General features: G+C 38.9%; 1 protein-coding gene and 1 long non-coding RNA gene across 2 annotated transcripts; one reads left to right on the top strand and one right to left on the bottom strand.

Moving 5' to 3' along the window:
• Nucleotides 1-4196: 4196 nt before the first annotated feature.
• On the top strand, nucleotides 4197-5390 carry LOC144019177 (monocyte chemotactic protein 1B-like). Its single transcript, XM_077522104.1, has 3 exons — nucleotides 4197-4319; nucleotides 4392-4500; nucleotides 5175-5390. The coding sequence occupies exons 1-3, from the start codon at nucleotides 4253-4255 to the stop codon at nucleotides 5320-5322; spliced, it is 324 nt and encodes a 107-aa protein (XP_077378230.1). The 5' UTR covers nucleotides 4197-4252; the 3' UTR covers nucleotides 5323-5390.
• An 8145-nt stretch (nucleotides 5391-13535) lies between these two features.
• Nucleotides 13536-24588, bottom strand: LOC144009203 (uncharacterized). The gene is made up of 3 exons (XR_013280863.1): nucleotides 24467-24588; nucleotides 23339-23394; nucleotides 13536-13694 (listed from the first exon to the last, which is right to left on the bottom strand). It is a non-coding gene; the product is annotated as an uncharacterized LOC144009203 (long non-coding RNA).
• Nucleotides 24589-25072: the final 484 nt, after the last annotated feature.

Raw genomic sequence — 25072 nt, 5'->3', positions numbered from 1 at the left:
TTTTCATACAAGGATTGCAACACAAAGTACTTTACTGATTAAAATGAGCCCAACTCCCAGGCCCCACTGCCCGTTGGGTTCCAAAGCTCAGGGCCTGGCCGTGAGTGTGTTCTGACTCTGGCTCGGAGCCATCTGCCAGAGAAGCACAGGGCTGCGAGAGTTCATATGGTCGAAGAAATTATGAAAGATAAGACATTTTATATTGATGTCATGATCTGTGTTTTGTTACTCTTCTAGATTATATTTTGTTTTGTTACATGCCTTGTTCTGATCGTAATTTTTTTTTTTTTTTTTTGCTCTTTTCTCGTCAGACCGGTCCCGTGTGTCAACCAATCTGCTCCCTCAGCAACTTGTGAATTGACAATTCCGAATTTACGTCACAAGTCAAAATGGCGGTCAACTCGGTGAAAGGAAGCTCTCAGCTCATTGAAAGCATTATACTTTCCATCATTGTAATTTGATTTGAGAGGATTATTTTCATTTCATAATATGATGAAATGTTGTTTGGCTACTATAACAATCTGGCTGATTTGTATGCAAGTCACAGGCAAAAGCAATACAATATGCCGTTAGTTTACACCGTGTAAAGGAAGCATTTGGATTGAGGAAATATCAGAAATGCCAGGATGTTAGTAGGAGGTGTCAATTGTTCAGGTGTTCCACATTGTCTCATTAATTTGCTCATATTTTGTTTCTTAGCTTCGTTCAATCCTTGTAAGTTCATTTTTGGTTGTTCCTGTTGTGGTTAGTTGTTACCTATTCAATATTGAGTTGGTTTGCTAGGTTTCGACTTTGTTAACGTAGTACTTTTGAATTTTCCATACGGCTTGTTTGCTTTGTTTTTGTTATTTTCATCATAAATTCTTTTTGGCACTTTTTCCTTCACCACTTCCCTGATTTTGGGTAACAATTGTGTTTTAAACTGTGAAGTATTTTGCGACTCCTAACGAGGTAAAGGAAGGGCTCTTTAATAAGTTTTCTCATCAAACACTTTTCAATTCTAAAGTAGACAACAGACTTGAATCCAAACCACATAATTATTGAGAATCCAACTACAAAAAAGCCTTATCATCTTGAACCACAAGTAAAATAAATACATAAATAAATGTAAAAAATAAATAAAATTAATAATAATAATAATAATAATAATAGTATATTAAAACAGTATACAATTGCTTGAGGGACTGGTTTTCAATGTGTTTAATAAATGAAAGGTTAAGACTGTCAAAGTGGACCTTGCATAAATGGATTAGTCTGCGTACAGGAAAGTGTTGACAACACAACCCCCATGTGACTGTGTCCACTTCCTTTCACGTAGCAAAGATCAAGTGACCACAAGCAAGGGGAGTTTCAGGGGAACTTGGTTCGTACATCCGTTTACATACCACAAATAGTTCTGTGAACATCACTTTCTCTATTAGAAAAAAAAAAAAAAGCCACGGCCTAGTTTTTTTTTTTTTTTTTTTAAATTAAGGATAGATAAACAAACATACAGTTGATAATCAATTCAACGTAATTATAAAATACATTTTAAAATACTGTGTTTCTATTTCTATTGTATGCTGAAAATTACTCGAGAAAGAATTTGTAGTCATAAAGTGGATAATTGCTTTGGTAGCAGTAGTATAGTACAATACACATTACAACAGCAAAATTTAGAAGTACAGTACACATTTTCTCAAAGTTGAAGTTTTGTTTCCTTTAATAACATTTCCGTTTGTCTAAATAAATTCAAAAACATGATTTTTGTTAACTGTCGTGTAGTGTAGCATCTGTGCTTCTCTTGTTTCTCCAGCAAAGTTTTCATTCACATATATAAGTATGCAGTATACCAGCTGGGAGGACATGCAGTTCGTGAGCATATTGTTTAGTATTTCTCTACAAAAGAGACATTTTTAATTACCGGTATTAGGGATGCACGATAATACTATTTTCAACCGATACCGATAAACGAATAATTTAGAAAGTGCCGATGTCGATAACCGATAAGTAAGCTGATAATTGTTTGCTAAATTAACTTAAATACAAATATACTTTCGAGTCCTCCTATAAGTCAAATGATTGCAAATTTCACCACACGTACTCAGCAATCTTCCACTCAACAATGTGTTCCAACTATGTTTTGCATTTGCATTTTTAGGGTTGGAACACCCATGTAACTAGGGGCGTGAAAACCAAATAAAAAGAGAGGGTGAGGAGAGGATTTTATTGATATCTCTGCTTCAAAGACAACCAGGAACTCATTTTGATTTTGCCGAAACAAAACGGTCCTGCTTTAAAAATGCAACAACAACTGCGAGGGTAACATTTTGTGGAGACGCAGTAAAGAAAGCCCACACTGGCGACTGCCATGATGCACTGTCCGTCAATATGAGGTCGTGCGCATCATGACATCACAAATATGCAACACTACCATAGGAGAGGGGAGGGGTTGAAAATTTGGGCACAACATGAGCCACAAATACAACGGATGGACCAACCTGACTTGTCTATTATTATCGGTGGATTTCTTTATTGTCTGGTTCACTGTATGATATCAAACTGGTCTATAATTGCCGATAATTATCTGTGGATTTCATTATTATCTGTTTTATCTGTTTGACGTCAAATTGGTCGATAATTGCCGATAATTATCTGCCACCGATATTATCGAGGTGTTTTAACAACATTATTGTCTATACGGGGTCATGTACGAATAAGATGGCTCTTTACATACACTTTACACACACACACCGTGACCCTGTATCGGATTTTGAGACTCAACATACACTAGTACAAATATTGTATTATTTTCTTTGAACCAGAAAAACATGGCTTGATTGTCAAGGAAGTAGCGGATTGCAACAAACACAGGAACTGGGCAAGAATAATCAAGACAGTGTTGCTAGTTTGAGATGCTGTTGACGGACTGCATCACTAATACAGAGTCTCTCCACACTTTGCTTTTGCGTCACTCGGTGGGGCAATTCACTTCTTCCTTGACAATCGTCACGTGTTTTTGTGATTCAACAGAAAAATAATGCACAACATATTGATTAAAACCGATTGATGGCTGTGTCATTCAGTGTGCAACAGGCTTAATGTTACCAAACTAGTCTTCGTATTGTCAATTGCTTTTTATTGTTTTCTCACTTAAAAACGCATAACTGACACGATTCTTTCATGTTTGCTCAGCTTTAACCGTGACGCTAATGTAGCTTATCTGTCTTTGTGGGTTTAATAGAGATTGATGAATTGTTGTGCCGCTTTTCACTGAGCACGTCATATTATTCAAGTCAAAGTCGAGTCTCTTATATCCTCCTGACTACCATCAATTCAAATTTGTCCTCTGTAGTGGACCTTTTTAAACCTCAATATCTCCCATCCAGTGCATATGATTGAATTAACTCCTTTGGTGCTCTGTAGAGGACATTCAGTGCTTTCCAACGATACCAAATGTGTAGGGCTTTGCTACCTTTCATTGCATCATAAAAGAAAATGGTTTCCCTCAGTGCAAGCACTTTTTAGGGAAGAGGAAAAGTAAGTGTATAACATTTTTTATTGAACAAAATTTAGGCTTTAAATGTTAGCATGTGTTCTATAAGACTCTGAAGAACACATTAAAGTATTGTTTGAATTATTTTAACGGTATTTGAGCCTAGCATTTAAGTTTAAAAAAATGTCCTCTGTAGTGGACACATCGTAGCTTAAAATAAAAACTTTTTTTTTTTTTTTTTTTCTTTTGCAGTATTCCAGTTACTTCACAATGATTGGGGAATACCAAAATAAACATGATTGGACAATATGTTTTTCTTCCTGGTAGTCAGGAGGATACGTTTTAGCCAAGCAAGTCTCAAGGCCTAAAATTGACAAAACTAAGTGTGACAGTCATATGCCGAATTCCCAACTTCTTTAAATGTAACAAAGCTACAAAAAAAAGTGCATCTGTTTCTCTTGTCATGTACAAAGCCGCGAAATCAAGATGACATAGTGACTATTTTTCACAAATGAGGCCATATTGAAATTGAATGCGCTCTGACGTGATGCTCGTGCAACCAAAAAGTAGGCCATCGACACCCTCAGTCTTGAGTGAAAAAAAGGCCATGGGCTTTTTTTTTTCTGTGGGAGGAAAAAGGTTTGATTATTTCCAGGTGTAACTGTGGGTGCATCGCGCCTGACTTGCAAGTGACACAAATTCCAGTATTTGATGATGGCTTTAAAAGGCCCGCAGCGCAAACATCCACTTCACACCTGATTACGTCCGACACATGCGATGACAGCTCTTAACTTGGTCTCGCTTTTTTTGCTTGCTGTCATGGTGCCCGGCGCCTTTGCTCAAGGTAGATGATCTGTCAACTTCGTTCACATATGAAATGACGTGTTGTTTATTTATTTCTCCTGTCTTTTGTCAGGTGGATTAGCAAGTTGTTGTCGCAAAATCTCCCACACGCAAGTACATCGAGATCTGCTGACCAACTACTACGTCCAACGACCCCCTTCATGTCCTTTGCATGTTGTGGTGTAAGTCGCATTTACAGTATTATTCTATATATTTTCAAAGAAAGATTACGATGAAGGTTAGACACTATTTTACACAGCCCCTGAAAGCAGGGGTGTCAAAAGTATGTCCCAGGGGCCATTTGCGGCCCACTGCACGTTTGTATTGGCACAAATAATATTTTAATAAAAAAATGGGATTAAACATGGCCCACGTCAAAAGGTTATGAAGCTTTTCCCATGAGCGTCACATCATTTCTTGTGAGAAAGTTTTGGGTGCTCATGAAATAATGAAACATGATTTTTTTTTTTTTCACTTTTAAATTGACTTTTAAATTCTTGAGACATGAAATTCTCATGTACATTGTTTAATGGAAATGTGTCACGGATTATTATTATTATTTTTTTAATTAACGTCAGCGGAAATTTTATTTTTACATTTTTTTCCCCCCACTGGCAAAAATGGGACCCTGACAGTGAAAAAAAAAATATAAATAAAAATAAATAAATAAATAAATAAATAAATAAATACTGCAGGACAAGGGCTCCCACGTATTACAATATTTTTAATTCGTAAAAAAATAAAATAAAATATTGCACATTTTTGAAAAATAATTCTTCAGTTTTATAACAAATCCTGTCTATACAATATATTCACATTGTTTTGTCCTTGCATGTCTGCATGAATTATTTCCCAGTTTCATCACATTACAAGAGAAGAGAATCTGCGCTGATCCTGACAAGTTGTGGACAAAAACCAGCAAGGCGTACCTCGATGGGAAGAGGTGCCATCGCCAAAAGCTCGACAAACCAAGGAAGCACACAGTTGGTCATGAACTGCAGTAACATCTTCAAAATTTCGACGTTACAAAACCTCCATAAACAAGCTAGGAATTATGGTGCATTGTATTTGAAAGAATCTAAATATTAATCACTGTTTTCCAAAATAATAAATAATAAAAAAAATGAAAAATACAAAAATAGAAAAATAATAAATAATTTTCTCATGACCTGTTATTGTGTAGATTTTTGTTTAGTGCATTCAGAATGAGAGCATGAATTGTTCAACATGATTTTGTAGATTCTGGGTAAATAAATAAAATACTGATCAAAATTGACTAAACATCAGACCAACCAAAATAAATATATGGCATTTTGGAAGAGTGTTCTTAGTTCTATTGTACTGACTTATCGCTTACTAAAAATCACTAAGAGCTTGTTTATTTTTTCCCCATTTATGGTTTGGTCACTGTATAAATGGGGATCTTCATTGCTAGTTTTTAATATAATCATGAATATGGTCACCTTCATCTGCTGCTTCACCATGGTAACAAGGGTGGCCAAGATACTGACAGTGCTCATATGATGGTTGACCGACTAAAAAACACTTTTACTGTATTTGAGTTCACACAAGTACGTAGACGAGTTCAAAGGGCACCAGGTTACCCCTCAAAGAGCTTATGAGTAGCCTGTTTTTAAAATATCTGACCAGGGATGGGACATTGTGATTTCCTTTGAATTTTGTCAAATTTGAAAATGGAAATGCTTTAGATTTATAGAAGTGCTTCATATTGATATTTATCTGTTTCATACAGTGTCTTCACATTGATGAATATCATTAAATGTAAACAATAACATACAAATAAAGGTAAGGAGTGTGTATCTAATTAGTAGGGATGTCACAATAAGGGCAATATCGTGATATTAAAACTGCCACGATATCGTCGTCGTCATGTTCACAATATTTAAAAGGAACACATTTGTTAAAAAAAGTAATTTGTGTAGTTCTATTGTCCTCTAGTGGCTAGTTTATTAGTGCAATTTAATTTTCATTAGGGATGTTTGGGCCTTCTATGTTTAAAATCTATGCTAATTGTCAGATGAAGGGGAACCTAATTTGCTTGTGAAGCGATCAATGCGTGCTTGCATTGCCAAGTAAGTGCCTCGATATTGTTATTAGAGATTGTAGGTGGTTTATATGCATTGCTGTTATGTACAAAAGCACAATATTGTGCTTTTTTTTTGTATGAGCTCTTTTTTACAATATTGTGACCTTTTTTAAATATCGCCAACGCCCCCACAATATCGTGATAATTATCGTATCGTGATGTTTGGATATCGTTACATCCCTACTAATTAATAGCCCTTTACTTGAAGTAGTTTTTTCGTTTTTAAAAAAGAAAAGGTCACCCCACCAGTTCAGCCTTGCCAAGCCAAAATGCAATTAATGCTCAAAAGAAATCAATGGGAAAAAAAAGAAGAAGAGCTGTTTACACTATAATTTAAAAAAAAGAAAAAGTAAAACAATAATGGGAATTTGGGAATCCAGCCAGAAACGGAGCACCGGCATGCAAATTAAGAAAGTAGGATTGCTTCTTTAACAACGTTGGAAAGAAGCCAATGTTTGGACAAGATCTTTAATTAAAGAAAGGATTTTCAAAGGCCTTTCTGGGAAGAAAATAAATAAGAGAGAGTCGCCAGCTGTCAAATCTGAGATGCAGCCACTTGTCGAGGAGTTATTTACAGATGCGAGAGTGTTACCCTCATCAAGCGGAAATCTTTGACCACAAATGACTCAGATGGTTTTCAAATGTTTCTCCCCCACACCTTGCTCCCTTCCTGGCCCGGTAAATGAGTCAAGGTGGGCTTCTGGCAGCCCAGGTGGAATTTTGGGGGGCTTCCAGTCCAGCCATATTTGCTTACAATGTGTTGGAGGACAAGTTGAAGCACTTTTCTCAGTGGTTAGGTGCTTTGAGGAGGTGAGGGGATTATTTTTATACCCACCAACCCACGGGACACTTATGTGGCGGTTGTGTGACTTAGCACTTGGTTAATTTTGTGGTTTCAAAGTGTAACGCGAACATCAAGTGTTGTGAACAATAGAGGTGGGTTTAGCGATAATATATTCAAGTGTATTTTTAATTTCACTGCATTAAACTGACATCACGTTTTCCCACATTTGCTAAAGAAGCTCTCATGAAAGCACAACTTCTAAAAAGACCTACTGCGCTCATTTGTGGAAATGAATAAAAACCTCCGACTGTATTATCAATCCATTTTGAAGAAGTTTAAGTAAGCAAAACAGGTTTCAAAATACTTTTTATTCTTATCTAGCTCACCTTTGTGTCTTGTATGTAACACAATTTGTACAACAACTACACAACAGTACAATCTAGTAAAAACACATATTATAGAACAATATACTGTATAATAGTGCAGTATATGGTCTTGCAAAGTACACAGCAGTATAGTATTGTACAGCATAGTATAATACAGTATAATCCGGTACAGTGTACAAAGAACTTCTGTGACATAATGTAATGTGTTCAGTGTGAAAACGAAAAAGTTCAAAACATCCCATAAAGCAACTCTGCCATGTGCGTGTACTGTGTGTGTATGAATGACTTTATAGTTGTCGATAGCCTTTACACATTATATGGCAGCTTATTTAATTGTGTGACGAGTAGTCATAAAAATAAAGTCAGAACTACACCGTTGCTAAAAAAAAAAAAAAAAAAAAAAAAAAAAAATTACATAGAAATAAATACATGTACTGTATGGACATGTACAGTACAACATTTGCTTCTTGCCTTTATTTGTTTACAGCATGTTCCCCTATTGACGTCTCTTCCCTTGTGACCTTCTCAATGTGGTGGTACGCGACGTACTTGTCTGACTGCCGCTTGCTGATTTTTTGTTACTCTGTTCCTTCTGCTGCAAAACACCTCCATCCACTTTTAACATGGCTCTCTGTGTCCAACGCCTGTTGGGGTCTGCGCAAATTCTTTTGCGTCTGTGAGTGTGAAACCTGAAATTTATTGCAATATATTAATCATCACGCACAGCAGTATTTTTTATTTTTTTGTAAAAATTATCATCCAAATGACAGCATTATAGTTGTTATTAATTAATTTACTATTATGTTTTGCATATATGTAGCAGCCAAAGCTCGACCTGTTTAATCGTAATCCTAGCGTTACTTACACTACGGCCTTAAAGGAGCAGGCGCCCACAGACTGAATAACGTAACTCTTAATTTTTTGCAGTGGCACTCGGGTGTTGGACAATCCGGGGCAGCAATCCGACGCAGGCCCGGGCGCTACGCAAGACAAAATGCAAAGACAACCGTTACAGGGACATATTGAACACTCAGATCAGTGATTTTTAAAGTTTTACAAAACTCACTTGTGAGGACCGAGGTCATCCACAGGGTCAAGCAGAGAAGAATTAGGTTGAGTCTCATCTTTGGAGCAGGTGCGGCTGATCTGAAGTTGTGAGCGCATTCAGTTGATCATGTGTAGGACAGCAGCGGCTCTTATAGAATATACAACCCCCACCTCTTCCATGAAGTACTTTTTCGATGTGGTGGCTCTATAGGGGGGAGGTGGAAGAGATGAGTGGAGAGACCACTGACCACAATTCTACACACAATGAAACAATCGTTTTCACACTCTCACATATCGCCTCCCTGGAAAGTCACACGTCGCTTCCGTCAATTTACACTCTGTTGTGTCGGTGACATTTGGCCTCACAGGAGTGCTCATGGTAATATTAGTAATATTGCACTTTGGAGAGGAAATGTTACTACCGTCTCTTTTTATACCGTACAATACTAGAGATGTCACGATAAGGGCAATATCCTGATTTCGTGATATTAAAACTGCCACAATATCGTTGTCGTTGTTATGTTCACAATATTTAAAAGGAACACATCTGTTTAAAAAGTCAGGTTGATTACCATTTGTGCAGTTCTAGCACCCTCTAGTGGCTAGTTTATTAGGGCAATTTAATTTTTATTAGGCATGTTTTGGCCTTCTATGTTTACAATCTATGCTAATAGTCAGATGAAGGGGAACCTAATTTGCTTGTGAAGCGATCAATGTGTGCTTGCATTAGCAAGTAAGTGCCTCAATTTAGTTATTGGAGATTGTCGGTGGTTTATATGCATTGCTGTTATGTACAAAAGCATAATATTGTGCTTTTTTTTTAGTATGAGCTTTTTTTTTTTTTTTACAATATTGTGATCTTTTTTAAATATCGCCACAATATTGTGATAATTATCGTATCGTGACCTTCATATCGTGATAATATCGTATCGTGATGTTTGGATATCGTTGCATCCCTGTACAATACTGGAACAGATTACTTGCATTTTCAATCATTTCAGTAGGAAAAGGCGAACGACACCAGCAGAATGGATCTGTCAGAGTGAAGTGGCAGCATCGTGTTCTAATAAGTAATACTCACTATGCTCAAAGAAACCAAATTGAAAGACATCGTTTGGATTAGTGTTTTTACACCACCAAATGTTAAGATTGAGGGCACACAGATTCCCGTCTTAAAGCCGACGATATTATGAGCTCATTTTGAAAGATTAAAATAAGAATGAATGGGAAGAAGGGTTTAGCGGCAGAGCAGAAAAAAATGAAAGGGATTAAATAGGAACATGGTGGTAATTGAAAGGAAGGCATTTATATAATAGAAAAGAAATGAAATGAAATACAATTTGTGTCTGTTCCTCAACTTTTATGTATAGTGGGTCACTCACCTGACTTCTGCTGGCAGCATGGGCTCATTCTCAATCATAGTCGGGTGAATGGTTGCCTGTCTCGAAATTGTAAATTCTCTGTGATTGATTGACTGGCACCCAAAAACAGCTGGATGGTTTGATGAGGAATTACAACAGTATTGTTTTCAGCCAATCACAATAAATAGCCAATTTAATTCATCATTTCCTGTTTGCAGCAAGGTTTTTATCTATCTAGTGTGGGTCCGATACCGTTTTTTTGGTCCCCGATACCGATTCCGATACCCAGTATTGCAGTACTGGCCGATGCCGATACCGTACCAATACTTAAGGTTTTGTGTGTTTTTTTTTCAACATGAAAAAGCTGCCCTGCCATTGGTTCAGAGCATTCAAGGGCCAATAGTATATATTGCATGCAGTGAACACGTCACATCAGTGAATGTTGTGCACAAGCAAGACACAAGATGCTGCATCCAAAGTCCTATATTAGTGTCGGAAATAATGGTATCGGCATGTTACGTGTTAGTACTTGTTAGTACCCGATACCAGTATCGGTATCGGAGCAACACTAATCTTTACCACGAACTAATGAAATAACTAAAACTCAATTTGAAGAGATATTTTTGTGAACGAAATAAGATAAAAAAAAAAAAAAACGAAAATGTTTTTAAAAAAAACAAAACAAACTAAAACGGCATTTTATGATTATAAAACGAACTAAAGTAACTATACAATTAGAGCTAAAATGTCAATTAATATCATACATGGGGGTACTTATTACGATATTGCTGACTGTACATCCGCACAGAAGAAGGGAGGTCAAACAGATACATTTAGCTTACTTCACTTTATTACACAATACTTTGAGACTTTTTTTGTTGTTGTTTTAATCTTGCACTCGCCAAATACTTAGTATATTTCATTTAAAGCTAAAATTAACTAATAAAAAAAAAATAATCAAATGAAGCATTTTCGGAAAACATAAAAACTACTAACACAACAAATGTCCAAAAAATATCAAAACTAACTATAAAGAAAAATGTAAAACCCTTTGCAATTAATCACTTGATGCGCACTATCGTGTTACCAGTTATTTTTGAGCTGTATGAATTTGCTATGTGACATGACCAGAAAAGATCATTCCTGCAAAATGTCAGCATTTACAACATTTCCACTAGAAGAAGAACTGGGATTTTAAGTAGTGTTGTTCCGATACCGTTTTTTGGCCCCCGATACCGATACCCAGCTTTGCGGTATCGCCCGATACCGATACCATACCGATACCTAAGGTTTTTTCTCCTCAACATGAAAAAGCTGTCCTGCTATTGGTTCAGAGCATTCAAGGGCCAATAGGATATCTTAGGTCGGCATGCAGTGTGAGCATGTCACACATCAGTGAATGTCGTGCACCAGCAAGAAACAAGATGCTGCATCCAAAATCCTATATTAGTGTTGGAATTAATGGTATCGGCATGTTACTTGTGAGTACTCACCGATACCGATACCACTGTTTTAATGCACCTTTGCCGATACCAGCATCGGTATCGGAACAACACAAATTTTAAGACTGCAATATAGCGGCGGAGCACAATTGTAAATGTCTCGTATTAATTACCAAGTAAACCTCCTGTCCATAGGGCCACCTAATATACATGCTATTGTGTTATAAACTAACATGCAAGCAAGCACACATCTTCCACCCTGATCTACATAATTCTCAACTCGCATATCCCAGCCTCATCATTATCATTGCCTCGCTGGGTTATTCATTCCCCTCAAATTCATTAGCCGTCGTCCCGGCAGCAGTCGGCGGGACGACGGCATCGCTGATAGGAATTACTCTCTTGATAAAGCAAGAGACTGGAATGTTGCATCGCAGGAAATTGCAATCAATACTGACTCTCATATCCTCGTTGGATATCGACCGCACGTAGGCATGAGAGGCACATTGTCAGGTATGGATGCGAAGCGGGGTACATCCTCACGTCGCCCGACGCATAGTAAACAGAACATGGAAGCCCAGGAAGAACCTTTAAAAGGGCTCTTCATCACATCACAAAGTGGACAAAGTACTGATACTTGCGACATCTACAGTAACTTCTTGAGCAACTTCTTGTGGAAGCACTAAATTGTGCAAATTGTCTTGGTACGATCAAAGATACCCAGAAAAAATATTGGATTCTGACGGGATAACTGTGAGCAAAAATATCTCTCTTACGTAGTATTAAAATTAGAGTTCTAGAATGACCTTTTTTGGGGTAACATTTGGGTAAATAAAAACATTATTTTTCATTGAACACCATCGATTTTATTTTAAATAGAGAATATTTAGTAATAAGAAATGTGTAAAAAGTTAAGGTTACAAAATAAATAAGTAAGTAAGTAAATAAATAAATAAATAAATAAATAAATAAATAAATAAATAAATAAATAAATAAAAGCTAACATTATCATTGGTAAGCTATTTTTAGAACTTACCCATGGGCTACTCATGTTGTTCTTGGGGCTAGCTAGTACTCACTGGGGTATCTTTTTTTTTTTTTTTTTTTTTTTTTATTAAGGAGAATGCATTATATTGACATTGCAGTATCTTGTCTCGCAGTTGTCCTGCTCCATTATGTGCTGAGAAAAGAGAGGAAAAAAAAAAAAAATCGAAGCAATTAACTTCAAAGAGGCCGCTCTTTTACGTAACTCTGCAAGCAGCCAATCATATTTTGCCCTCGTTAGACGTGCCCTCAAAAAATAAGCTATTGGCGCTAATTGAAACGTTGACTTTGTAAAAGCACGATAAACCACCAAATTGGTAATCAATAATTCATGCTTAAGATGGTTTCTGAAAACATGCCAAAAGAGTGTATTTGAAACAACCACATACTGTTGTTTCCTTTCATCCACTATTTTAATACTAATAACAATTGATAATTGAACATAAACTGTGCAACAACAGATTCACAATATAAAAGTAATCACATTCATATACTCTTTAGTTTACCTCCTTTATTACAGACGTTCATGTACAGGTACAGTATAGCCATTTGTCTGTCTTATACTGCCCTCAGGTGGCCACGGTGGGAGTAGCACAATGACCATTCAATAGTTGCGAAGTGTGACAAAAACGGTTTCATTCTATGTAATTATGCTATTTATATATGGCTTTAAAAAAGTAAAGTGTTTACATTCTGTTGTCTTAAAAAGAAAACAAACTGCACTTTACGAGTTAAAAATACACCAGTCCGTTTTAATGTTATAAAAACAAAACAAAGTGTTATTAACCAAAAGGAGTAATGTGAAGGTCACTTTTATTTATTTTTTTGACATTCAAAATTGTAAAGAGACGTTAAGCACCACCAAGTAAAAAGAGAAAAACAACATTCCAACTAAGGGAAGTTGGACCAAACTGCCATTTTATTGCTTTTTGCCGCGTCATCAGAACCAGGAACACATTACAAGCTTTAAAGAACCAGGCTGATGAACAGAATAGCTTTTAAAAATATCACTTTCAGATATGAAACGAAGAGTTCCTCAGAGGCAAACCAAACGCACCCATGAATTTTGTGTATGTGCGCTGCAGAAATTACAGAATGTTTGATGTATAAATTTGGCTCTCTTTGTTTAATGAGGACTCCGCCGCAGACGTATCGAGCTTTCGTTTTATCCTTCTCGCCGCTCCCAGGAATGTTTTTGATTCATCCTGCAAGATAAAGATGTGTCATTTTCTTCCTTTCCCTCACAATCAGAGAGCACTCCTACTTCTTTCTGTCTTTGTAAACACTGCAAAGTTCAACTGAAGTCATGGAAAATAATTGGACCAGAAACTTTTTTTTTTTTTTTCCCCCGAAAGGATGTTGCTGCTGTTCAAGTGTTTTTAAGACGGGTTTCCTTCTGGACAGTGTTCAGAAGAGCACAGATGATTTTGAAATGCGATCGATACGCTGACCTTTATCAAGCGTGATGTTTTGCCCTTCCAACTCACTTGAGGTCCATAAAACCTCACGCGTTTTATTTGCAGCTCCGACACGTCAGGTTCCGTCGTGTGTCAACAACCGAGAAGTTGATCCTAACCCATTTTTGACGGCTTTGAATAATGTATATTTGTCCTCAATACCACAAGATGAACACAAATCCCTCTTGAGAAATGTCATTTTCCTTCTAATTAATAGTTCAATTAGCAAAGCCATTTCCTGAAGGCGGTGAGGTTGAAATGAAAGTGACCTCCTGCCCCGGTATCCATCTCATTGCTATTGACCCTTGCACGCAAAGCTTCAATTGGGGTTCAAGCTGCCATTTAGGGCAGGCGTCAATAATTGACGTCAAGCAAGGCTTCTATTATGATATGGATTAGCATAAACATTGCTCATTGCTCTCCGAGGCGCTTTGGATGTCTTGCGAGTGACTGACCCACCCGGCGCCTTTGGCACACGGTCCAGAGGACTCTAAAGTCTAATCAATATATGCCTTAATTATAATGGCGCTCAGCCTGCGCCTCGTCACGCTTGGGCGGCGTGCAATGCCACAGCTGATCCAGCGAGATCATTTCTGAGGCACTGGCTTTTCACCGCCTCAGTAACTTGTCTCTTTTTTTGCCAATGCCATTATAGACAGCAAATTGTCCTTAGATTGGTAAAATGGGCCGATTAGTAGGGGTGTGTGTGTGTGTGTGTGGGGGGGGGGGGGGGGGTTCTTATATAAAAAAAAAAGAAAAAAAAAGCGTTTTTGTGGTTCTGTCAGGCCGCCGAGGCAGCAAAATGTGGAGGAGCTGCTACAAAACAGGACTAGATTCTTTCATCAAGAAAAATAATACATGGGGAATCATGGGGAAGGCAGGAAGTGTTTGGTCGGTGATGGATTTCACTTTGATGTATCTTTCTTTTCTCTTTAATTTTCTGACCTTTTCTCTGGTCTCCTGACCATTTAAACTTCACGACTCTGGCAAGATTCTGAAGTACCTGGTTAAGGCGAAGGGTAATGGGATATTTATAAGGCTTTAGGTGAATTAATGAGTATAAATTTATACGTATTTGCACGCACACGCACGCACGCACGCACGCACGCAAACGCACGCACGCAAACGCACACACGCAAACGCACAAAAAAAAAAAAAAAAAAAAAAGAGCAATGATGATAAGACGTTGAATCGGTAAGACTACCGAATGAACAATTCTGAGCTCTTTAAAAAAAAAAAAAAAAAAAGAAAAGAAAAATAATACAATGTGATGGGAATGACCACATTTGCTTATATATTTAATGGTAATATGCAGAGCTTATATTTCCTTGATCAAATATGTGGAAAATAATAAACATCCATCCATCCATCCATCCATTTTCTTGACCGCTTATTCCTCACAAGGGTCGCGGGGGGTGCTGGCGCCCATCTCAGCTGGCTCTGGGCAGTAGGCGGGGGACACCCTGGACTGGTTGGCAGCCAATCGCAGGGCACACAGAGACGAACAACCATCCACACTCACAAGCACACCTAGGGACAATTCGGAGCGCCCAATTAACCTGCCATGCATGTTTTTGGAATGTGGGAGGAGACCGGAGTACCCGGAGAAGACCCACGCGGGCACGGGGAGAACATGCAAACTCCACCCAGGAAGGTCCGAGCCTGGACTCGAACCAGAGACCTCAGAACTGGGAAGCGGACGTGCTAACCACTCGACTACCGTGCCGCCCTATAATAAACATTTATTATTATTATTAATATTATTATTACTTTTAACGGGATGGGAGCATGTCTGAATGAAGCTCACTTTCTCATACATGATGCCATGTTTTTATTTCGACCATAATTTATTTGAAGAAGGATTACATTTTACTCAATTGCTTATTTAATTAGCTTGAATTGTTAAGAATCAACCGAATGATTTTGACTCTATCATCCTAAATGTGTTTTTGGTTATAGTTTCTTTTTGTTGTAATAGTAGAGTGGCTCAAACTACATCAGACAAATTCACGATGTCCTTGTTTATTTAATTTCCCCCAAATAAGATGTTCAGTAATTACTTATAAGTGACCAAAACGCACACACACACGCACATCTCACTCTGTCCATTAAAAGTATGATACACATATAAACATCGGTCTGAGAAGAGAGAGAAAAAAAATGTTATGACTCTTTTGGGTTGGGCCATGGGCCATTATTTCTGTTATGTTGATGTCAGTACTATGCAGTTGTTATGTCCTTTGTGACGATGATGTATTAGCCACTCTTATTTTGCCTAATCCAAGTGGTGTCCAAACTTGGTCCGCGAGGGCCGTTGTCCTGCAGGTTTTAAATGTTTCTCTTCTCCAACACACCTGAAGCTTATCAGCAAGCTCTGCCTAAACCTGATAACGATCCTGTTCATTGGAACAGGTGTGTTGGAGGACGGAAACATCCAAAACGTGTCAGACTCTGGCCCTCGGGGACTGAATTTGGACACCACTGGCCATGGTCACTCTTATTTTGGCGTTGCTATGCAGTTGTTATGTCCCTTATGATAACAATGATAATGTTGACAGTTGCTAAGAATTTGCTATGGACACACTCTTCGTTTGTCTAGTCACTCTGCTTTTATTCTGCCATGTAGAAAAGTGTGCGTTGCCCTAGCGAGTTAGTGAATGACGTCGAGGTTTCCTATTCCTACTTTCTCATACAAGCTTTTTTCCATGCAAGATGTACTTCCATGTGTTTGATGTTTCTTGCATGCATCCATCCCTGCTCTCTCAATTGAGGTTTCTCAGCCAAGTGTTTTCCTCGAGACCACCTGAATCCAGTCCTGCTCTTTGTTGTTACTTTGTGTTTTTGTATAAAAAAAGATTCTGTTTTCTAAATCCCGTCTTTTCTGCATTTGGATCCTGTTATGGTTTGGGGTTTGGTTTTGCTACTTTTGTTGGGTTTTTGAGTTTGTCATGTTCGTTTCTGCTTTCTGGTTTGTTTTCCCTAGTCTCGTTATTGTTAACCTTGTCCACCTGCGTGTCTTCCCTTCCCAGTGTATCCACCAATCAGCTTCCCTTGCCACTTTGTCATGCCCAGCTGTGTCTAGTTATTGTCAATTAGCCTGTGTATTTAGTCACCTGTTTTCCGTTCAGTTCTTGTTGGTTCATTGTTGTTACTGTTGTTGCTGTCGATGTCTTTTTTTCCCTGTCATGCTGCTGGTTTTTGTCCTCAGTCTTGCCCTGTTTTCCGAGCCTCCGAGTCCTGCCTTTTGTGTTCACCATTAGTAATTTTATTCCCTGCTTTGTTTTGTACTTTGTACCCTATGTTGCACTTTGTTTTGAGTTAAATTAAAACTTATTAAGAGCACCCCTGCCACGCCTCGTTAGCCTCCCTGCACTTGGGTCCACCATCTCCACCACACGAACTTGACAGATCCTAAATCCACACCTGTCAAAAATGGACGCACATGTATCAGAGAATTATAGCTCTACCATCATGAATGATTCTGAATAAGAGAGATGAGGAAGACAAATGATGCAAAGGCAGCAGCTGCAACTCTGACATTATGGTTCTTTAAAATTATGGCTAACAATTACAAGTATTTCTTTTACATATTTGGAATTTTGTATACACTGAACTGGATTAAAACTGTGCAACTATGTAGAAGGAACAGCAAAGTAGGTAAACATCCATTTTCTAAAGCGCTTGCTTCTCACAAGGGGTCACGGGGGTGCTGGAGCCTATCCCATCTGGCTTCGGGCAGGAGGTGGGGTACACACTGAACTGGTTGCCAGCCAATCGCAGGGTAAGACGAACAACCACACAACACAAGCACACCTAGGGACAATACAGAGTGCCCAATGAACCTGCCATGAATGTCTTTGGAATGTGGGTGGAGACCGGAGTACCCGCAGAAGACCCACGCGGGCACGGGGAGAACATGCCAACTCCACCCAGGAAGGCCGGAGGACTCGATTCCGGGAGGTGAACGCGCTAACCACTCAGTTACTGCGCTGTCAAGGTGAACATCATTTCTCAAATTCATTCTCCTAAATGTGCCACATATTTTTGCTTAGCTATTTTGTCGCCCTGAATTTATCATTTGTCACTTTCTTTTCCCTTGAAATTTAGAGACAGCAGGTTTGGCTGAAATCACCATCATCACAACTTCACATCTTCACACTTCCTTTTTACTGAATATGTGACTGCACATTCTGTTAACCGGGGTAATTTATGCATGGTAGAGTCGGCCACTAGATGGCGATCTTCCTCTACAGTCTCAGAGCGGACCGGCAGCTTGTCAGGCTCTGCGAGAGAGCCATCTAAATTTAGCCCGCTAGCTGAGAGTGGTAAAAATACAACCCTTGGAGCCTTGAGGCGATTTCTGAAATGATTCTGCTTTCCATGACACAACAGTAAGTTGTAAGGATAACGAGAAAATGTCAGCTTGCCTTGAACAATTTAAATTCTCTCCTCTTTGACAACCTCACTAGTAAGATATTGTGCCAAAAGAGCTGGGAAATCTACTTTTTGTATGCAGGTAAGAAATCGGCTGATTGATGTTTCGTGTTGTCATTGGTCATTTATCTCCATTGGTCGGATCCTGCGAGGAGGCCTGAAAAGCAATATTAAAAGAGGATCAAAGCGCTTGTGTCCCCTTTTAGAGCACGGCGCTCATTCATAATGACTCACTGCAGCAAGGTCTCTTCTTCATCCATCTCATCATTTGTCCGCTTTGATCATATAGTCCACTTCTAAACCTTCAAAATCGTCTTTCTGCCTGGCATGCGGCCAAGCAGGATCTCTTTGTGGGTCAAGCACATGCTCCATGATTGGCCTTTTCATCCGACTACCAAGCGCCACCGTCATTCCAAACTTTCCTCGTCATTCCGCTTTTCCTACAGCTCTTTTCCCCCGGTGACACCCCGCTATTTGTTCCTCTGCTGGGTTAAGCAGGGTCCTATCAAAGCCTTAATCCCCAAGGGTGTGTGTGTGTGTGTGTGTCCTCCTGTTTGGGCTAGATTATTCTGAGTTCCTGACCCTTGGGTGATGAGTGAGGCCCATGTTTGGCAACACAGGCACTCGTCTTTGTCTCCCAAGCCCGGCAGGGGAGCTCGGCCGGGGGGGGCCTCTCTTGTCACACTAGTCCACTAAAGCACACAGCCGGTTCGGGAGTACATCCTCTGATCCTTAAGCACTTATCTTGATATCAATATGACTTTAGCGGCAGCTGGTTAAGCACGACAATACACCCTGGTCCAGATGAGTTTGGCTTTAGAGCCAAAACATTGATCCAGACTCCCCTCACGCAGAGTTCATCTGGCCCCGATAGTCAGTCAAGTGTATCTGCTTGATCTGATGTTTGCCGAGTCGTCCCAGGATGTGTGTACACATGTGCAAAGGCGGGTGTGATATTGATTGCCGAGTGACATGGAAGTATAGATCCACAACAGCTGCTAAGATTTTAAATGAGGTCCGCAATAGTAACCAATAGGTGTTTGCCAGTGGATTTGCAGTTTATATTTTTACCCGAAAGTCTGTCGATGGCAGTAAATGTACACTTCTAGCCAAAAAGTTACCACCTGGAATTACCCAATTAAAAAGTTTTACATCACCCTACACGGGGGAACTACTGCAGTATGAATACTGAAACCCCACATACACAATTGGTGGTTCGGGATTCAAGGGTTTGCCTTTTCACATAAAAAAAAATAAAAGAATAATAATAAATAAATAAATAAATAAATACTTACTTGTTGAGAAAATTCACAGATTGGCTGTCTTTATGCTACTGCTTAGGCCAAACAACCATAACAACAACAACAACAGTGCAGTGGGATATAAAGGATGTCAGAGTCAGTATGAATGAAAGTGTAGAAATGGTCGACTGTAGGGTTGCTAACTGTCCCATATTATGCGCGACACCGCGTATTTTGGGCTAAATTGTTATGTCCCGTACGGGACCTCAGAAGTCCCGTAAAATAAATCTAAATTCTTACACGAAATGCAGCAAACAGCAACTTTGCCATTTTTGGACCACGACTGCTCCCGTAGGTTGACAAGTGACAAGGAAGTTGCTCGTAGCCAATAAAATGAGTCGCTGGGTGTGACGTTATGTGGAGATCTTGCAAGGTGAGAGAGAGAGAGAGAGAGAGAGAGAGAGAGAGAGAGAGAAGCACTTCCTGGTTTCGTCACAGCTTCATGTCGCCTACACTCTAAACACCGATCGTAATACGTCGGCTGTGAACGTATCAGCCGTATACACCGATTTCACATATTATGCTCACACCACCATGACACCGTGCCGTGCACCTGTCCCTTATTTCGGGATGAGAAAGTTGGCAACCCTAGCGGACTGTTATCTGGCTAAACCGTTAGCCACTCTGTGTTGAGTGACTTGTCTTGTTTTTTGTGGCAAATGGCAGATTGTGTCTATGTTGATTTTGTTATTTTTATTCAATAAAACGGTTGAAAGTGCGTCGGTGGCTTTGTCTTTACCACAGGTGAAGGGATTTCAATTTGTCCTAGCTAGCGGTACTACATAAAATTAGCTAAGAATGTTTACTTTACTGTAGAAGTGCAGTTGCCTAACACAAGCTAGTTGTACTTGGCAATAGGCACATTTTGCTTGAACTTCGTTTGCTTCAGATATTCTCTGTCTTTCCTCCTGGTGTGTGCTTATTTCTCTGCAGTAACAGTTCATGTGGAAAAATAATCACAGCAAAATCCTGCGACATATCGACTAAACTGCGATGTAAGTACAAAAAAAATTGTGATGCATCGAAGCTGCAAAAAGTGAACAGCGATATACTATAGCAAGGGATGACTGTATTGCTTTGGTGACATGGCGACAAGGAAGTATGTTAAGATTCGAGATTCAAACCCCCAACCTCAGAACTGTGAAGCAAATGCTAACCACCGTTACACTGTGCTGTCTGTCTGTGGAAAAACATGTTAGTGAGTAGCTTAACTCAGTATTATGATGTGGTTCAGTGACTTGAGCAAGCTATTAGAACATGACTGCCGTGCCAATGACTAAAAGCACAATTATAGCTACTCCTTGATGACAATTGAGGATTCAATGGGCTCAAAATATTGCAGCACTGACTCAGCTTTTAGAAATGATACTTTAGGAAATGTGCTCAATTACAACACAGATGTGCTGCCAAAGAAGCATGGAAGTCCATCACTTTCCACCAAGCACACATTCAAATGTGAAACTCTTCAAATCCACTTTTCCCCTCAACGTGTAGCCGCTCTCCATTCGGCATGCTTTTCTGCCCTTTCGCAAGTCAGAGCATGACAAAGTGTTTCTTTCTGATCCATCCAAAAAATATAGCTGATCATAAAATATCACCATGGGTGGGGCTTGTCAAAGTATCACCCATAAATCAGGGAATGCATGAGCAATCCTGATTAAATTCATTGGTGACATCTTGCGCCGCGTCCAGATCATAAATGTCAAGCTTTGTGCACATGCAAGGAATAAGCAATACATAGGAGCATTTTTCATTCAATTTTCAACAATATCTTTATATATCAATGTATATTATATTAAAACGTATCATATCAACATCTACAGGCTTGAAATTAGTTTTGTTTTCTTGTGTTACACATTCTAATAGTACATATTATGCGCCTATGACGCAAAAAAAAAAAAAGTCAATACTGTTGTCTTTCAATAATATTATGTTTTCGCAGTATGTATTTGGACTGTATTTATTATGCTCCTTCACTAAGTGCATGCTGAACAGTAGTAGAAAACCAATTGCACTGCAGGGATCAATAAGATCTGATTTATGGAAGTGCAGTAATAAATTACCGGAGTGAGGCACTTTTCCGTTAGAGAAGTGAAATGAACAAAGTTTTGAATAATGATCATTATCATTATGCCATCTTTGTCACTGTTATTAATCATGGCATTTATATTCCAGTAAGTCACAATGGATTAGATTTTACCTCAGCTCTATGGCAGGAGAGTACTGGATCGGAATATAAAACTCGGATCTGTCTTTCGTTTTTTTTCTCATCGTACCTGCAAAACACTACATGTTCCCCCAAAGGTCCAAGCACAAGCTTGGGGGGGGGGGTGTTACACATGCGCACTGTTGAGAAATCCACAAATGGCCGTTGGGCAACTGAAGATGTAATAATGTAAATAATTGCATACCATACCATACGGACAGTGCCTATTATGCGTAAAGACTTTTCAACAAAATTTATGGTTGGATTTGTATTTTTTTTTTTTTTATACCAATATTTTCCCTTTAACCCAAAACGAACATCAGTTCCAAATATCGTTTATTGGCTTCCTTGACAAGAATCTCTATCTCTCTCTATCACCGTCAGAGCAGAAAGTTCTCACCCGACTATAGCGGAGATGAGAACAGGTAATGTATCCACAGACCCAGACGGACTGATGAGTTTATATTATGGGATGGAGAAGAGGGGCTTCTAGGACAAACAAGAGGTGAGCGGTTGGTAACGATCAGGCCGACGGAAACAAGACTGATAAATGGTGGGAAAGAAAAGCGAGGACAAGACGAGGAGAGGGAGTCGGCCTGTCAATCCGATTATGAACCAATCATTTGGCAGAGAATTGCTTTGACCTGAAACCTGGCAGATCACATTCTCTCCTACGTTCGCAGACGCACTCAGCATCACTTCCACACACTTGCATGGAGATAAATGTGTCTCGCTGGCATCCAGTCTGGTGGTGTTAAGTGTGTGTATTAGGGTGTATCAGCCTACATGTATGCGTGTGTGTGAGTGGGTGTAAGTAAGCCAAGGAGTAATGAGTGAGTGATGGATGGACGGTAATGCACATTTAGCCTCTCTCACGAGGGGTTGGATGTCTCGTCTGGTTCGCACACACTTGCTCTCAAAACACGGGTGAGACGCCAGGATCGTGTCTTTATTTCGTGGAAAACGTAAATGTATAAATCTCCTCCTTGCTCATTTTCTCAACTTGTTTAGCTTTCATTCAATCCATTTCCCACTAGCGCCCATATCTCGGACCTTTAAGTTGTCTCCATCTGTCTCTCTCGCCCATGCTGTCTGTCTCTTAGTAATGGAGCTAATTTGTTTAGCTCACAAAGAGTGTTTGTCCATTAGAGCAAGCGTGTCCGTGCCTCGACCGATGGTGACAAATCACACCAATGTGAAGGAAAGTAAGTAAGGGGGGTAATGATGCAATTTCCTCAGCAGGCTTATTTACAATTTAGCTTTTTGTGACAACTATGTGAAAAAAAAAAATGCTATTTTTTTTCCAGCTTTGAGGTTCTTTAACAATTCACACAGTCAGAAAAATGTTTACTGGCTTTCATCCTCTTTCCAGTTCACTTTGTTCAATCGTGCAAGGGCAGCTGCAAAGTCAGCTGCTTGTGGACCTGAAAATGTCATTATTTTTCGCTCACCTTCTACGTCTTCAAGCTCCTGGCCTCCAGACAAAAGTTGCAGCACACGTAGTGGTCTAGAAAGAAGATATGAAGTGATAAGTTCAAGGCTCTAGAAAATGTATTTTTGGGGGTAACAGGAAATTAAAATTTTTAATTGTAATTAATTGCATGATTTCAAATGATGATGAGGATTAATTGCAAATATATCTGTTCTAAATGTACAAAAAAAAAATTTGTATCAGTTTTAATACACTTAACAAAAAAGTGGGGAAAAAATGTTAAACTAATAGAAATATGACTGCACCCTTTAGTCAAGAGTAATTTCATAATAATTCCAAAAATTGAGTTAAAATTAAAAAGATATACTTTACTGTAAAAATTAGTGTGCTATTGATTTATGTTGGTCATTTTTCTGCCACTAGATGGCATAATTGCATTTGTTAAGACATTGGTGACAGCTCAGTGCATTTTTCTTTTCAAATTAAGAGCTATCTAATCTTTAACATGAAGTAACTTTTGAAATTATGCACATTTTTTAAATTGTAAAATACAACTTGACCCCAGTTTCCACAAATATATGCATTATTATTAAATTTATTACTGCTCAATTTCGACGTGGACATGTCTGCTATGTGAACGCTGCGTTGTGACTGGAATTCCCCCAATACAGGCTTTCCAAGTAAAGGGCGGTTATTAGTCACGTTTAAAAAATAAATAAAAATAAAAATAGTGCCGGGCCGATAAGCCCAGGTTGCTAAACTCGTTGTATAGTTCATAGTGGCTCTCTTTCAATCACTGGAAACAACTGGAATCTCCTTTGACCCTTTAATCAAATTAATATGGACTGAGTGTGGACAACCACAAATCAACTACTGTCGTATACGATGGGAATTACACACTCACAAACTCAAACCTGGAATCAAAACAATACTTTACTTGTCTTTTTAATGTCTTCAATGTTTAGATGCCAATAACTTCTACCAATAAAGAATCTTCACTTTTCATCACCATGTTATTCTTGGACACTTAAGTCACGTCAAGTTTATTTATCAGCCCTTACAAGAGTCTCAAAGAGATTTCCTGGTCGAGACACCTCATCCAGGCAAGGGAAAAAAAATCAGACAAAAGACAAAAAAATGAAGAAACCTTGAGAAGTGATCAAGGATCCTCCTTCCAGGATGAGCAGGCTGCAACGGATGCGATGTCAGCAACATTTATTCCATGCTATGACGCTGCACAATGTTACGTTCAACAGCACAAGAGTCCATTTCATGAAATGGAGGAAGTGAAGTGGCCCTTCTCTGATCTTGTCCCAGTCAGTTGATGCCTTCAACAGCCTCACCTGCACTGCCACCTAACCGTCTCCCCAAGCAGGAGAGGAGGGGAAGGAAGTGAGGAGAAGTGGCAGTTAAACAGTCCAAAAATCCAGATTTTACCAGGTAATGTATAATGAGATGTCAACATTTCTATAGTGGTAATCGCTTTAATTTTTGCAAGGGTATTCCAAAATACTGAAGCAAACGTTTTTGATGGGTGTGACATGGATTTGTATTAAAGTTTGGTGCTATGTGGTTTTTAGCAGCACAAGATCAGTTTTGGACACATTCATTGTTTTTTCAAAAGGCTATTAGTGGATTTAGATTAGTGCTGTTAAACCGTTAAGTAATTAATTAATCAATCGCAAACCATTATCGCATTAATCATGTACAATATTAATTCAGATTAATTGCACTCTTTATTTTGACTGCAGAT

This window comes from Festucalex cinctus, chromosome 1, assembly GCF_051991245.1.
Source record: "Festucalex cinctus isolate MCC-2025b chromosome 1, RoL_Fcin_1.0, whole genome shotgun sequence".
NCBI classification, from domain to species: Eukaryota; Metazoa; Chordata; class Actinopteri; order Syngnathiformes; family Syngnathidae; genus Festucalex; species Festucalex cinctus.
This window is presented reverse-complemented; position numbering and strand designations above follow the sequence as displayed.

What these genes read in the sequence shown, in the direction of transcription:
- LOC144019177 (XM_077522104.1), top strand. Translation starts at nt 4,253, where the DNA reads ATGACAGCTCTTAACTTGGTCTCGCTTTTTTTGCTTGCTGTCATGGTG. An exon ending in GCCCGGCGCCTTTGCTCAAG is followed by an intron (nt 4,320 to 4,391) that starts GTAGATGATCTG and finishes GTCTTTTGTCAG; the next exon opens with GTGGATTAGCAAGTTGTTGT. An exon ending in TGTCCTTTGCATGTTGTGGT is followed by an intron (nt 4,501 to 5,174) that starts GTAAGTCGCATT and finishes ATTATTTCCCAG; the next exon opens with TTTCATCACATTACAAGAGA.